The sequence below is a fragment of the Eptatretus burgeri genome, chromosome 13, assembly GCF_056783735.1.
Source record: "Eptatretus burgeri isolate ZD-2024b chromosome 13, Ebu_testis_v1, whole genome shotgun sequence".
Classification (NCBI taxonomy): Eukaryota; Metazoa; Chordata; class Myxini; order Myxiniformes; family Myxinidae; genus Eptatretus; species Eptatretus burgeri.
Window position 1 is genome coordinate 5,065,435 of NC_140973.1, and position 15,329 is coordinate 5,080,763.

At 44.7% G+C, this 15,329-nt stretch overlaps 1 protein-coding gene across 2 annotated transcripts in view; it reads right to left on the reverse strand.

Annotated features, from left to right (window-relative positions):
* The window catches only part of TOP2B (DNA topoisomerase II beta), a 150,012-nt gene that overhangs the window by 116,111 nt on the left and 18,572 nt on the right, over positions 1-15,329 (reverse strand). For both annotated transcript variants that reach the window (XM_085850839.1, XM_085850840.1), the window contains exons 3-5: positions 14,864-15,022; positions 11,444-11,534; positions 9,291-9,354 (exon numbers count right to left, since the gene is read on the reverse strand). In XM_085850839.1, the coding sequence (XP_085706965.1) occupies positions 9,291-9,354; positions 11,444-11,534; positions 14,864-15,022 (314 nt within the window). The remainder of the gene's footprint in view (positions 1-9,290; positions 9,355-11,443; positions 11,535-14,863; positions 15,023-15,329) is intronic.

Sequence of the window (15,329 nt, forward strand, 5' to 3'; positions counted from 1 at the left end):
CCCCTTGTCTATGAGGGTGGCTTCTTTCCTTTGCTTTTGAGTAAATGTGTGTTGGCGCCGTGTCTTTTAAAGTGGAACTGTATAAGTGTTGCCGTGTGTGCGCGTAGTCGGTAGTAACTCTGCGTCATTGTTTCTTTTGTTTTACTGATATCGGTGCATTTTGACTGTTTGGCTGTATATGTGTGCTTTCCATGTGTCGCGTAATAAATGTGCATTGTGTGAACTGTTTTCCCGTTTCGCTTCGTTTTTTCTTTATTGACCCTCCATCCTGCTTCACGTAAAAGGGTTCGTAGTGGGCTTAAAATGCCCGATAATTAATCGGAACCGTCGAGGCCGACAACACCGCTCGGTTATCCCGATAGCACGGAACGGACCGCTTAAGCGGTTCGTGTCCGGAGTCGGCCTGCGGCGAGGTACGATCGCCCGGTCGACCATCCGCGCAGGTACTTAGGTTGATCGAATTTGGCGATAAACCCTATCCTGCGCGGGTGGGCAATTGGCATGGTCGTGGTGGGGTTAAACCCCCACCCGTGACTAGCTCCCGGCGTTGTTCCAAGAGGGTCACGACAGATTTGTCTGTTCCGGTGGGCGAGGCGGCCGCCATTCGAGTCGAGCGGCCGATCGCACGCCGGCGGGCGCGAATTCGCAACACTGGTGTCCGGGAGTGGGATTCGAATCCCTCCCCCCTCCAAGCTAAATTCACGGGGAATCGGTTCAGGGGTGAGAGGAGCGACCCCTGATTCCCTCCAAATTACGAGCGATTTAAATTAACCCCTTACGAGAAATGAGATGGCGTCTTAAGGCGAGCGGGTGCCGGGGATAGAAATGTATATGTGTAGAAATGTAGGATCCATGGCCCAGGTCGGTTCTTTTTATAATTATAACCCCACCACTAACTGTGGTCAGTGGGAGCGGCTTGAGCACGAACTTTGCCGGCAAACAGAGTCGCACAATGGCAGCGCGATCGCACATCAGTGCAGCACGGAGCGGGCTGATATTAATAGCACAACTAACGGCACAGCACGAGGCGTGAGCTCCCATTCACCGGTTCAAGCCACGTGGTCACGGCATGTGCTATGGCAGGCGTGGCAGGATGACTATGCGAGCATTGGCAGGCTTCAGGCACAATTGGGGGATGTCTTGGAAAAGGTGAAGCGTTATGAAGAATATATCGATGAGGTGCAAAGTGGAGTGGACGAGTCACAACGGCACGCAGACGAGCTTCAGAAAAATTACATGTACGGGGGGACACAGCGATTGGACGATTTACTGGAACGAATTCGGTGGCAAAAACGTGACTTGGCCAACAGAGTCGACAAACTTTGTGGGAAAAAGAATTTGGTGGTGTTTTATACCCGTCAGTTGGAATATGCGAAGAGCAAACTGAACAAAGAATAGAGGAACAGCAGATTGGTATCTCCCAGGATAGGAAACAATGGGAGGAAGAATGGAAAACCGAGCTCGAAAAGAAACAAAAGGAGCACGACTTGGAAGTAAAACAACTAATGGAAAAATTATTGGAGGAAGCAAGGCGGTTCAAGGAACTGGAGGGGAGAGTGAGGGAAATACAGTTGGAAGAGAAAAAATGTGAACACGATGGGGAGTTGGAACAATTGAAGGAAGAGATAAGAACAGGCAATCAGGAAAGAGAAAGCCTAGAATGGAAGATAAAAAGAGGATAGAGACAGCTGGAGGAAAGGACGGAGGAATTGCTGGAAAAGTCAGAACAGTTCAAAGAACTGCAGGGAGAATTGAGGGAGGAAGGAGAAAGGAAAACAAAGCTAGAAAAGGAAAAACGCAAACAAAGATGGGGAATTGGAACTACTAAAGCGAGAGGTAAGGGCAAGCCAGTTTAAAAGAGAAATCCTGGAAGGGGAGATAAGAATGGGAAAGGAATGGCAGAAAAAACTAAATGAATACAGTAAAAAAAAGGGACGAATTGAGGAGGGAAGCAGTGGAAAGAAGAGATGAAATGAGTTAAGAAGCAAGAAAATTGAGGGAGGAATTAAAAACAAAAACTTCTGAGATACTGAAACATGAAAACAAAGAAAGAGGATTACAAGACGAACTGAAGATGTTAAAACAGGAAAGGAAGAGAACAGAGAATGAAACGTTAAGGAACCACACTGTTCAGATCAAGCAGTTGGAAGCCAAAGCAAGGTTGGAGTGTGCGGAGATGAGAAAGGAATTGGAAAAGAAAGCTTCTGAGTTACAGAAACACCAAAACAAAGAGACGGAATTACAAAATGAGTTGAGGATGGTGAGAGAAGAAAGAACGACAGCAGAGAATGAAACGTTAAGGAACCACACTGTACAGATCGAACAGCTGGAAGCGAAGGCCAGATTAAAGAATGAGATGAAAGAAAGAGTAATTATGGAAGAACGAATGAGACAGAAGAAGGAAATCGACCAATGGAAGGAAACCACAAGATTGCAGAATGAGGAACAAGAAAGAGTACTGAAAGAACAAAGATTGAGACAGGAGAAGGAAGTCAGCCAACTGAAGGAAATAACGAGATTGCAGAATGAGGAACAAGGAAGACAGTGGAATAGGAAATACAAAGAACAAGGAATGAGACAGGAGAAAGAAATCAGTCAGTTGAAAGAAATGACGAGATTGCAGAATGAGGAACAAGAGAGACAGTGGAATAAAAACTAAGAGTATGAATTTGAAACTGAACGACAAAAGGAAAAAAATAGGATGGAATATGAGGAGAAGTTGAAGGAGCAAGGAATGAAGCAGGAAGGAGATATCAGGAGATTGAAGGACACACCGAGATTGGAGAGGGAAGAACAATGGGAAAGAAAACAAAAGGAACATGAAGCCGAGGTTGACCAATTGAAATTAAAGGCGAGGCTGGAGTGCGAGGAGATAGACAAAGAACAGCAAATGAAACACAAAAGGGAGATTAACCAAATGAAGCAAACAACGAAACTGGAGAAGGAAAGACAGGAGAGGAAACAAGGAAGGGTAATGAGAGAACAGCGAATGAAACACAGGAAGGAAATGAGCCAATTGAAAGAAACGATGAGATTGGAAAATGAAGAGCAGGAGAAACTGTGGGGTAGAAAACAAGAACAATGTGAGTTGGAAATTGAACAACTAAAACGGGGAACAAGATTGGAGTCCATGGAGATTGAAAAACTCCGGAGGGAGAACAAACAGCTAATGGGGCTCAGAGAGGAAGAACGACTCCAGTGGGAAGGAAAATGGAACCAGGAAGAAACAGAAAAAAGGACCAAGGAGAGAAAATGTATAGAGACGCGGGAGATAGAAAAAATAGAGGAGAGACTGCATGATAAAGACGGGGGTAAAGACGAAAACACACACACGGAGGTAGTGGAGGATAATGGGGGTGAGCTCGCAGAACGTGTAGGGACCCTGTGCGAGCAGTTGGATAGCCTCCTTCGGGAACGGAGGGAGCCGCTATGCTCCCTTGAAGCGAGTCACGACCAAGTGGGTTCGGTCGTGCTTCGCGGAGTTGAGGGGACGGGTGCTGTGGACAGGTGCACGGAGAGCTTGGGGGGTATAGAGGCCCCAGAAACCCTTGGGGTGGCACTAATCCCCGGTGTGGTTGTCCCGGTGTGTGTGGTGCAAGGTGTGAGTGCGCCCCCGTGTGTGGATGAGACACCGTGGATGGAAGAGACCCCGTGTGTAAGTGGTGTGGTGGCGAGTGTGCCAGGATGCGTGCTTCCCAGCGCGCCATGTGTGGGTGAGACACCGCGGGCGAGTGCCCCCGTGGGTGTGAGTGGTATGGTTTGTGTGAGGGAGATGGCATGAGTGGGTGAGCGGCCGAGTGCAAGGGAGACCGTGTGTGTGAGAGAGTAGTATGTGAGGGAGATGACGGTCGGCATGCGGGAGCACGCAGCCGCGTCTCCCGGTGTGAATGTGATTGAGTGGAGTGTGAGCGTCGTGACACGCAGGTGTGCGTGGGTGGAATGGAGACGACGACGACAATTGAGAGACAAAGGCCGAGTAGCGGCTGTAGCTATTGTGGGGACCGTGCCGGGTTTACACAGTAGCGAGCGCGAGGTTCGGGCCGTGCAACGCACAAGGCCGCGACTTGCTCGCTTGCGGGAGTGAAGCCCGGTCCGGAAACACGCACGGTGAATGTTGCCGATCCCGCGACGGACAAAGTTTAGGCAGGTAGACGGATTTGGACTGGATGGGTTCTCCACGCCGGCGTGTGTGTTAAGCTCCAATGGGCAGAGCACATGTGTTCGCGTGGGGAACCCCTCGAGACGTGAGGCTTGTGGTTTTTTTATGCGCCGGGTGACGTCATGGCTGCGTGTATGGTTGGAATCCACAGGAGGGCGAATCCCTGCCGGATGGTACCATCCAAGAGGGATGAGGGACGCGAACAGCTGCCATGACGTCACGCCACAGGTGCGCGGCTGTGAATTGCCGTGCTGGTGCGCAGGTTGCGAGTTGCCGCGCTGGTGCTGCACGATGAAAAAAAGAAAAAAGCAAGCCTCGCTTTCGGGTGAACAGGATTCCCTGGGCAAGGGGTGGAAGACCCCCTTGGCCAGGGCACAGGATGAAACTAGCTAGGGGGAAGGGTTAGCTTAGTTAGACCGACTTCATGGGGCAGGGGTAAGTCCTCATGGAGTCCGTGGAATGGATTAGGTAGAGGGTTTTAGTTGAGATTTAGGTTGGGAAAATGATTTTGATGATTTGGAGACAGAGACAGACTTTGGATGTGTAGAGAGGACGTAGTTTAGCTACGTAGTGTTAAATGAAACGTGCTGTAGTTTAAGGGACGACGTGGGAGCACGAGTTAGGTAGGGGAAGTAGTTAGAAGGATGGCAGAGTTCAGCGGTGTGTGTGTGTTGAAGAGTTGTGGGTTGTGAAGTGGAAGCATGTGCTTGGTGAGTGAGTGAGGCCAGCGGGTCTGTGTGAGTGGAGTGAATGTGGAATGCATGGTGTGATGAGTGATTGGGGGGAGGAGTGATTCCTGCCCAAGGGACCCCGGGGTCAGTGTAAAGTGAGTTAGTGGGTTCGTTAAATTAACAAAAATGGAAGTCGTTTTGTTGTTGGTGGGAAAGTAGGCTCGAAACCCGTTTGGAGGGGTGCAGGAGCCCTGTTGACGGGCTGGGAGCGTGGCTGCGAAAGGTGAGTATCGCTGAGTGGGTACCCCGGGAACCAGGCTAGTCGGCCGTAGTAAGCCAAGGGCCCATGGGGGGCCGGGATAGCGTAGTGAGCACGGGTGCGCCCGCATGGTGCGGGGGCTCGGGGCGCCATTAGCCGCGTGGGCAGTATTGTGGGCACGGGTGACCCTCGGAAAGGGGCCCGGGAAGCCAGCCTGCCACGTGAGCGTTTCAGGAGAGTCGCCAGGGAGGGCACTCCCCAGTGTTTAGGGAGCTGGTAGGCTCGGAGGCAGTGTAGTGCCCGGGGAGCCATCGTCGGAGAATCGTCAGAGGGTCGTGCCTGCCAAGGGGAGCCACGCGTCCCGGCCATGAAACCGTGTGAGGGCATGGAAAGAAAATTGGGGGACGAGGCCCGAAATTGTGAGGACACCAACACAGGCGACGGGAATCGGGGTTGTGAGAACCAATAGTTTAAGCGCGAGGCGCTTGTTGAAAGCCCCGGGGTAGTTCAAAGGTTAATGGTTAGGGTAGATTAGGAATTGTACCCCTCCGCACAATCCATCCCTTCGCTCTCGTTGTGGGCCGCTGCACCCACTTTGTGTTATAGATCGCTGAAGTCTGGGGAGGCCATTCTGAGGCTTCGTTGGGCCTCGACACAGGACGCTAGCTCTCCCTTGTTCCCCTCCGGGAAGGGAACGTAGGGGTTGGGAGTAGGCTAGGTGACGAGATAGGTTAGCCGAACAAGGACGATAAAGGGGGTTAGGGGACGATTTATAGCGGGGAAGTAAGGATGAAAATAAAAAGAAAATAAAACAAAGAAATAAGTTGGGGCTAAATTGGGTTTTTTCAAATTAAGGGAGTGGGTATGGACAGTGACAGGCAAAGGCGATAGGTGGGAGGGAGACAGTAGGCAAGTCCGAGCCCGCCTTCCGAGTGGCCAGCACCACCACACTCCCTCCACCAACCTCCACTGCAAGGCAAAGGCCGGCCCACTTCATCGGCAGCTGTTGTTTTGCTGCAAGGCCTGTGCCAGCCAGTTCGTCTGCCGGCTGTGTTTGCCTGCAACGGCCTTGTTCTGCAGGCTGTGTTTGCCTGCTCACCTTTGCCATGCCATGCCCACTGCCCATGTTCACCAGCCCCGTTCAATTTTGCTTTGCCCCCCCCCCCTTTTCATTTCCATGTGCGCCGGACTCATCGTGAAAGCAACAGTTTGCAAGCTGCAAGAACTGTCCTGTTGGCAGCTACAACACGGGCCTGCAGTGGCGGCCCGTGCACCGGTTCACCGTTGACTTTTGTTTTGCTCCCTGCAGAGTCCATTGATCCTGGGCAATGGTTTAGTGTAAATTTTGTAAGTTAAGATGTACTGTAAATATGAGTGCGCCCCCGGCATGTCTGTCTTAGCGCCGGCAATTTTATTTAAGTTCGCCGTATGAGTGGGTTTGTTTAGTTAGTTAGCCCTCAGGTTATTTATTTTGGGGACACGAATGCCATGAATGTCGCACTCAGGGATCCGAAGGTAAAACGTACAAGGGGAGAACTACACATGATGGCACACGAGAATTTGATGACTCGGGACGAGTCTGTAAAAAGGGGAGGGGGTAGTGTTACGGCTGTGGAAATTCGCAAACCACCATTCAGGTCCCGTAGGTGAGATAACTCTAAGTACATGTGTAGTTAGCTACAAACCCCTTGTTTAGAGGGAATTTTTGTGATTCATTCGGGCTGCGACGCTTTGAGATAACCGTTTTTCTGTTCTATCTTTATTTTGAACCGCCATAACCATCAAACCACCACCAAAAACCCTCCACCACCCTCACCTCTCTCCTTCTACGGCCATTCCTGCACCACCTGTGAACACTGAGCGTCGGGCTGTCTTGGGCTCGTTCAAGATACGCACCGAGCCGCGAGTGCAAATAGCGGCCTTTCCGAGGGAGAATTCGGATCAAGAATGCTACATGCCCACTTCTGATCCGTCCAATCAGCAAGCGCGGAGCGGCTTGGCCCCACCTCCAGGCGCGTCCATGTGAAATCGAAATATGCAAATTCTAGGATCAGGGGAGGTTCACGCCCACTTTTCCTCCGTCCAATGGGCGAGCGTGGCTCTGCCCCCGAGCTCATCCTGATCTGGAAATTTGCATATTGTTTCTCCTGCCGGCCTGTAAAACGCCAAGCGCAAGGCGAATCGTGGCAGAGTTTTGGCAGAGAGTGAGAGTTTTGGTAAGAGACATCTGTGGCAGCAGCAGAGTGTGGTAGCAGCAGAGTGTGGCAGAGAGTGGAGTCGGGTGGCGAAGGCACCGAGTTGGGTTCTGCAGTCGGCTGAGGAGAGTTGGGGGAAGAGGCCAAGGAGCTCGTGTCCGAGGCGAGAAGGTCGGCGAGGAGGTCGCAGTGGGAGATCGCTCGTCGCGGGACCTAAGCCAGCCAGCCATTCTCCCTCCCCCAGAACATCAACAATTCCCCCTTTTCTCCCGCGCTGAGATAGTGCAATAAAGGGGGCCCCGTTCCCACCCCACTCCAAACGTCGTGCCAAAGAAACCCACGAAGGAGCACGGAGTCGGGGCACAGCCACGCGGCCACGTCTGCGGCTCGTCCGCCAACGCATCACGAGGATGCGGGTAGCACCCACCCGGTCTCGCGGACCTGGCCGCTCCTTCAGGTCCCGCGCACATATTGGCCTACAGGCCCGTCTGCCCCCTTGTCTATGAGGGTGGCTTCTTTCCTTTGCTTTTGAGTAAATGTGTGTTGACGCCATGTCTTGTAAAGTAGAACTGTATAAGTGTTGTCGTGTGTGCGCGTAGTCGGCAGTAACTCTGCGTCATTGTTTCTTTTGTTTTACTGATATAGGTGCATTTTGACTGTTTGGCTGTATATGTGTGCTTTCCCTGTGTCGCCTAATAAATGTGCATTGTGTGAACTGTTTTCCCGTTTCGCTTCGTCTTTTCTTTATTGACCCTCCATCCTGCTTCACGGAAAAGGATTCGTAGTGGGCTTAAAACGCCCGATAATTAATCGGAACCGTCCAGGCCGACGATAACACCGCTCGGTTATCCCGATAGCACGGAATGGGCCGCTTAAGTGGTTCGTGTCCGGAGTCGGCCTGTGGCAAAGTACGATCGCCCGGTCGACCATCCGCGCAGGTACTTAGGTAGATCGAATTTGGCGAGCAACCCTATCCTGCACGGGTGGGCAATTGGCATGGTCGTGGTAGGGTTAAACCCCCACCCCTGACTAGCTCCTGGCGTTGCTCCGAGAGGGTCACGACAGAATTGTCCGTTCCGGTGGGTGAGGAGGCCGCCATTCGAGTCGAGCGGCCGATCACACGCCGGCGGGTGCGAATTCGCAACAATATTTTTTTTTCATCTTATGACCCGTACATCCCTGCAGGGAAGCTATAATCCAGCAATAGGAACTTCCTTGTTGTTCCTCACACCAAGATGATGAAGATGATGGGCGATCGAGTATTCTTCAGCATTTTGTGGAATGCTCTGCCTTTTCAAAATCCGCACTGCCTCTTTAGTCACAGCTTTAAATCTCCTTCAAAGCCTGATCTCTCTACGATTGCTTGAAATGAATCTCTGCATTTGTTGGTGTCATTTGATTTTCATTACTTACTCGATTTTAATTCTTGGTTTTAACTCTTCTTTCTATTTCTCAGATTATGTTTAAAATTGAAAGCATGATGTATGAAGTGCATTGAATAAAAATCAAAATGCCTTATTATTACACAGTTATGAAATTCCTGCATTTTTACAAACAGCATTACCCAGTCTTGAACATTTGTTTTTGTATTAATTTTTATATTTAAATTGATGAATGCAACTCGTCATAAATTTAACAGCAATATAAACCAAGCATGTCGAACATAAAATGAAAATGAGCATCATGCTATTTCACTGATGTACCGGTATTTCAGTAACTCCACCACATATTGTATTTCCAGAGTGTATTTCCATCAGCATTTGCATCATGTTTACCTCCCTGCAACACCTTGTATTATACAGGTAATTATCTTAGTGTTTCATACACACATTATCCTCGACATGCACAATATTCACCAAATACCTGAGAACGACCAACAATATGCAGTGGAGACCAAAAAAAAATAACTGCGTAGCCACACATCTCTCGTTTTGGAATATACACCTTATATGACTTCCCTAACTTACAAGAATACGTCACTGATGGTGTGAAAAAACACTACTTACGGATCAATGGTAATCTTGATTCCAGACATGTTTTTGTCTCTTTGCTTGTTGTCTGCAGCATTAACTAACGCAATGAAATGGAGGTGGGAGGGAAGAATGGAATGTAAGTTCATGTTAAGTTTGGATAACCTGTAAGCAACTAAAGTACTAATATACTGTAATTTTTTTGCCTTGCCCGTTCCCAAAGTGATGGGAGAGACTATTGTAATCTGTCTATGCACCAGTGTGTGTGACTGAGTCTACATATATATATATATATATATATATATATATATATATATATATATATATATATATATATATATATATATATATATATATATATATAATACAAATTGTTAATTCTCAGATCTACTGCAATCTATTTACCCCAGCAAGTCTCTGCATTGTTAAATGATCAGTCTTGTACGTACATATTTTAAGATCAAAACAAGGATTGAACCTACCGCTTCCCTGGTGGTAATTGATCAACATAACATTATATATATATATATATATATATATATATATATATATATATATATATATATATATATATATATATATATATATATATATATATATACATACATACAGGGTGTCGCAGAAGTCACCTCAGGATTTAGAAATTAAGTAACATTTCTGTTTTTAAATAATTTATGATTATTTTTATACCAAAAGAAAATTTACAAAATGGAGATAAATTTGCTTTATTCATGAAAAATGATGCAGCTTAGATGTCCTCCATTTTTGGCTTCGCAGAGACAGGCTCTTTTGACAGCATTTTCCATGACAGCGGACAATAACTGGCTGCAGCCATCGAATTTCTGTACAGATGTTGTCTTTGAGCTGCTGAATTGTATGGGGCTTATTGATGTATACACGCTCCTTTAGGTAACCCCAAAGAAAATAATCGGGAGGCGTCAAATCAGGAGAACGTGATGGCCAAGAAATATCTGAATTTCGCAAAATTATTCGGTGTCCATGCTCTTTGGGTGAGAATAATTAATTGATCGATGAAATTTAAAATAAAATTCCATGATTTTGGTTTTGTTCAGTTGTGAATTTTTCCATGGGTAATTTCCAAATGTTAATCTAAATTCTGAAAATAAAATAAAAACATCATCTCTATAATGTTTTTTACTATCATAATCGATGAACCGTTGCCAGATATCTCCTAAAAAGACAGACTCGATAGGTTTTGAAAATGACGACTTTCACAACTTTCGTGACCTCATGCCCTTGACCCTGACCTCGAATCCGGGAAAAAATATGTCGTTGGGTATCACTCATCGATCTCTACCCACATACCAAATTTCATCAAGATCGGAAGTAAAAAGTTTTCTTTGTACCGGGAGGTGTTTTTGACCATCTTCCAGGTTACGTGGCGGCCAAACGGGACGGAAATTCAAAAATCTGTCCGGTTAGATACAAGATAATATTTTTTACTATCATAATCAATAAACAGTTGCCAAATATCTTGTAGAATGGCAGACTGAATAGGTTTTGAAAATGGCGATTTATATAACTTACGTGACCTCGTGACCTTGACCCTGCTTAATTCCTGCTTTCCGATTCTTTGGCCAAAAAGTACTCCAGCTGCTGACATTCATTGTGTCAGAAGACAGAATAACTAATATCTAAATCATAAGGGATAGAGAAAGGCAACTATCGCCAATCAGTAAACAACACAATGGACAAGCATTCTCATGATATTAATTCCCAGACTGAGTTAAGCTTTTGGAAGGAAAAGTTTACACAACTCCAAAACAAACCTTGCAACTGGAGAAATTTGAACTCAAGTATCCAAGTCAAACTATAACTGTGACTTCAAGGGATGTGTTTCATCTTGAAAAAAAACAAACCCTTTTTTTAAATCGTTATATTTTATACGAGAATCCTGGAAGTTAAAATAGCACATTTTGAATGAGCCAATTATCCACCTGTTGAGGGGAGGTGAACTGAAGCAAACGTTTGTGTAAGTAAGTGTGAGAGCTCAGCAATCATAGGAAGCAGATGTTAGGGCGTATCAGCAATTCGAGCCCTCAACTCCCAAAACAAAAGGGAAAGCCGACGATTGAAAGAGAACTCAACAATTATGGTTTCACATGTCAGTGCAAAAATTCTGCCGTCACAAAGCAAGAGATTTTTTGTTTTTTTCCGCAGGGCCTTACCCAGAATTTCATCAAATATTTTGTAGAGGCCAGGGACAAAGCTGATTTCTCTGCAGTTCAAGCCGACATCTTCATCATACACCCACATGCTCTGTCAATATTTTATAACAAGTTATGACACATTCTCATCAAATGACCAACATGAAGTCAATTCAAAATACTAAAGTGACAGCAAGATGATCACATGGACACAAGTCTACCCCATCTCATGACCTGGCAAAATCTAGCCTGTGTAACAACAGGCTAAGGTGTGCAGGATATCTGGATGAGTACACAGTAGGTCAATATTGTGTAAATGATTACAATTCTGGGAAGTTCAATAAGAAAGTACGACAAGCTGTAATACCATGACACAAGGTGCTACTTCCTGCACAAGGAAGCATTCAATATCAATCAAAAAGTGCATTGGGAAACTTTATGAAGTCATCTTTACATCGCTCTAAACAATGAGCAAGTGAACTCAGTTCATCATTAGATGAACACATACTTGGCATCTGGATCCTGAAGTGTCAAAGCTGAAGCATCCATAACGAATACAGAGAAACCCATGAGCCCTAACTTCAAAACTGAGAGATGGAGCTCGACCATCTTTTTCTTGAACTGTTTCCTGTTTTATATAGTAATAATGTAGTCACTTATCAGCTTTCAATATCATTGTTTCCAATAAAAAGTTTTTAAAAATCATAAGAGGGGTGGCTATAAAGTGATACCTTGCCATGGCTTCCTGACAACTTGAAGGGACGATGGGATATGTGTACAATTAGGCAAACCTACATGTATATAAATTTCGGTAAACATTTTCACAGACATTGAATATGTTATTGAACTGGCAGGATGGCCAAGAGTAGGGATCATAACCTTTTTGTGCAGAAGACACAACCAAAATTAAAACTTTGAGCAGCAGGCGTACTAAGAGCCAATCATACAATTTAAACACAATTAACAAAGCCTATTCATTGTGGAAGTGTAATTATGAAATAATAAAAATTTTAAGTCTATATTGTACTTCAACTGCCATTTTCTGTTCAAGCAAAGCTCAAGTAATGTTCAACTCTTTAGTAAAGACTAGGAAGGGTATTTGTTGCCCAGTATAATGTTTTTTTATGGGGGCCGAAAACACTTCCCTACACCCACGAAGTAGTGAGGTCAGTGATCATTTAATATTACCTTAAACGTAGCTACAAAGGTTTAGACACGATAGATAGATTTTAAAATGTACCGTCACAGTCGCCTGTCCAAATCGCAATCCTGTGAGATTTTCAGAAACGCCGTTGATTTGCAAATGTCAAATGACCATGACCACGAGATCGGAAAATTACTTCATGCATATAGAACTGCAAGTACTGTACAAGGTACTGCACTGTACTCTCAACATCATTATCTACCCTTGTATGTTTCATATATATATATATATATATATATATATATATATATATATATATATATATATATATATATATATATGTATATATATATATATATATATATATATATATATATATATATATATATACATACACACACACACACACACACACACACACACACACACACACACGTAAATACATACATATTGTCATGTTAATATTTTGGTGTTTATGACAATAAAAGTTTTGTGTATTCATAGTTTACATTTATACCTCTTGTGTGTTCATTATATTCATTTATCAGGTTCTGTGGAGGGGAAAACAGGACTTTGTAAATAACCTGGAGATTATTGGCAAAGAGGCATTGTAAAAGTGTTACTTTAGAAGTGGAATTTGATATTATTCGTCGAATGGATGCTCATGAATGTGCCATTGATATTTCTGGGTTAAGTTTGACCCCGATCTGTAAATATGGTGTCGTTCAGGAAGAATAAGAAGAAAAAGAAGAAGAATATAGTTAAAAAGAAGAAGAAGAAGAAGTACCACAAACTTTTACCACTTCCAGAAGAGGTATATTTGTATTTAAATATCTGGTAATTGTTTTGTGTTTATTTATACGAATATGGACTTGAACATAACTGTCATTAATCAAAAGGGCTTCGACACTATTTAAAGTGATTAAAAAAGAAATCCCCCCCCCCACCAAAAAAAAATTCAAACATTTATTTATTTGTTTCAAAATTTTCGGGTTTTTTTGGCCTAAAACACTCGATGGCACACACTGATGAAGACCTGAAAGTTTGACGACAATCTGTTCAGCCATCTCTGAGAAAAATGACGACACAAACACACAAACACACACACACACTCCTGAACGAAAATCGAGTCTACTTGTACTTGTCACCCAAACAACTCATCCATCAAGTTTGATCATACCTCACCCACAACTTTTTGAAATATGCTATATATCGTTTCTGGCCCCCATCTCTCAATGGGAATCGAAGAATCACTGAGAAAATTAAATTAATTCTCATATCCGGATCCGGATTCGGATCTTCACCAAAATATAATCTAATGGTCCTCGTCACACACCCAACCCGACCACCAAGTTTCATCCGAATCCGTCCATTACTTTTTGAGATATCGTGTAATATATCGTTAGCCCTATCACGCAACAGTGAAGAATCAGTTAAAATATTCTCGTATCCGGATCTTCACCAAAATCTAATAGTTTCGGCGGTGTCACACCCCAAACCTCTCCAGCAAATTTTGGCTGAATCTATCCACAACTTTTTGAGACATCTTGTTCACAGACAAACAAACAAAAGACACAGACAGAGAGTGAAAACATAACCTCCATCCACCTTCGATGGCGGAGGGAACAACAATAAGATGAGCAGGTAGGACGGGAGGTGGATCTAAATTAAATGAACATAAACCACAAAATTACAACCCGTGGTCATTTGTGAATGTGTTTTATAAACAAATATCGTAATAATAACTACAATTGATGAACCGGTGTGTGTGTGTGTGTGTGTGTGTGTGTGTGTGTGTGTGTGTGTGTGTGTGTGTGTGTGTGTGTGTGTGTGTGTGTGTGTGTGTGTGTGTGTGTGTGTGTGTGTGTGTGTGCGCGCGTACGTGCATGCGTGTCGCGCGACGACTCCCACAGTTGTGGGCCGATTCCATCCAGACTTGCTACATAGGATCAGCATGACCTCAATTAGAACATCGGGATGTTTTTAATCTTTGCCAATAGCCGTAGGGGAGGGGGTGTGGGGGGGAGAGAGAAGGGTAGGGACATTACATGTATAATATTTGTTTGCATTGTGTTTTTATTTCGCAAATGATCTTGGTGCTTTTAAATTTGTATCAACATGATTTCTCTCTCTTTTTGGCTTTCTAGACTTGATGTTTAATTTGTTTTTTTCCTTTCTGATGTCAACCTTGTATCTAACAGTCTTCTGACTGCCTTTACCAAAGATGTTTTCATTAATAAACCGAAATGAACACAAACTGAAATGAACCTGCTCAGTTTGGCTTTCATGTGCATTACCTGCGTTAAGAGTTGCAAGGAGCCAATATAGGTGTCAGGTCGGAGAAGAATGTGCTCCAACTGAGTTTTCTTCTGGTAAATCTTCTCCACGGAGAGCCGCTTGCTGTTAGCTCCATCTCCTTTACTCACAAGGTTCTTTGAAGGAGGAATTGGCTGTTTCTGAGGACCACAAGTGGGAATGGAAGCATCAATACTGGACCAACCAGAGAGTTGGTGTCAAAGCCACCCAATGCACGTCTGTTTATACATTTATCGTTTTGAAAAGACTAGTCTAATAATATTCTTTATAAAGCATTGCAGTGAAGTCGAATCCAAATAATTTTAAAGCAATATATGTATTTGTAAATTGTAATCAGTAAAAAATAGTGTGGTAGATAAAAATATTACAAAGGAAAAATAACTTGCACCAAAAACTTTAACATTTTCACGCTCACGCTGACACTCACGCCGGGGGTATCACTATAGC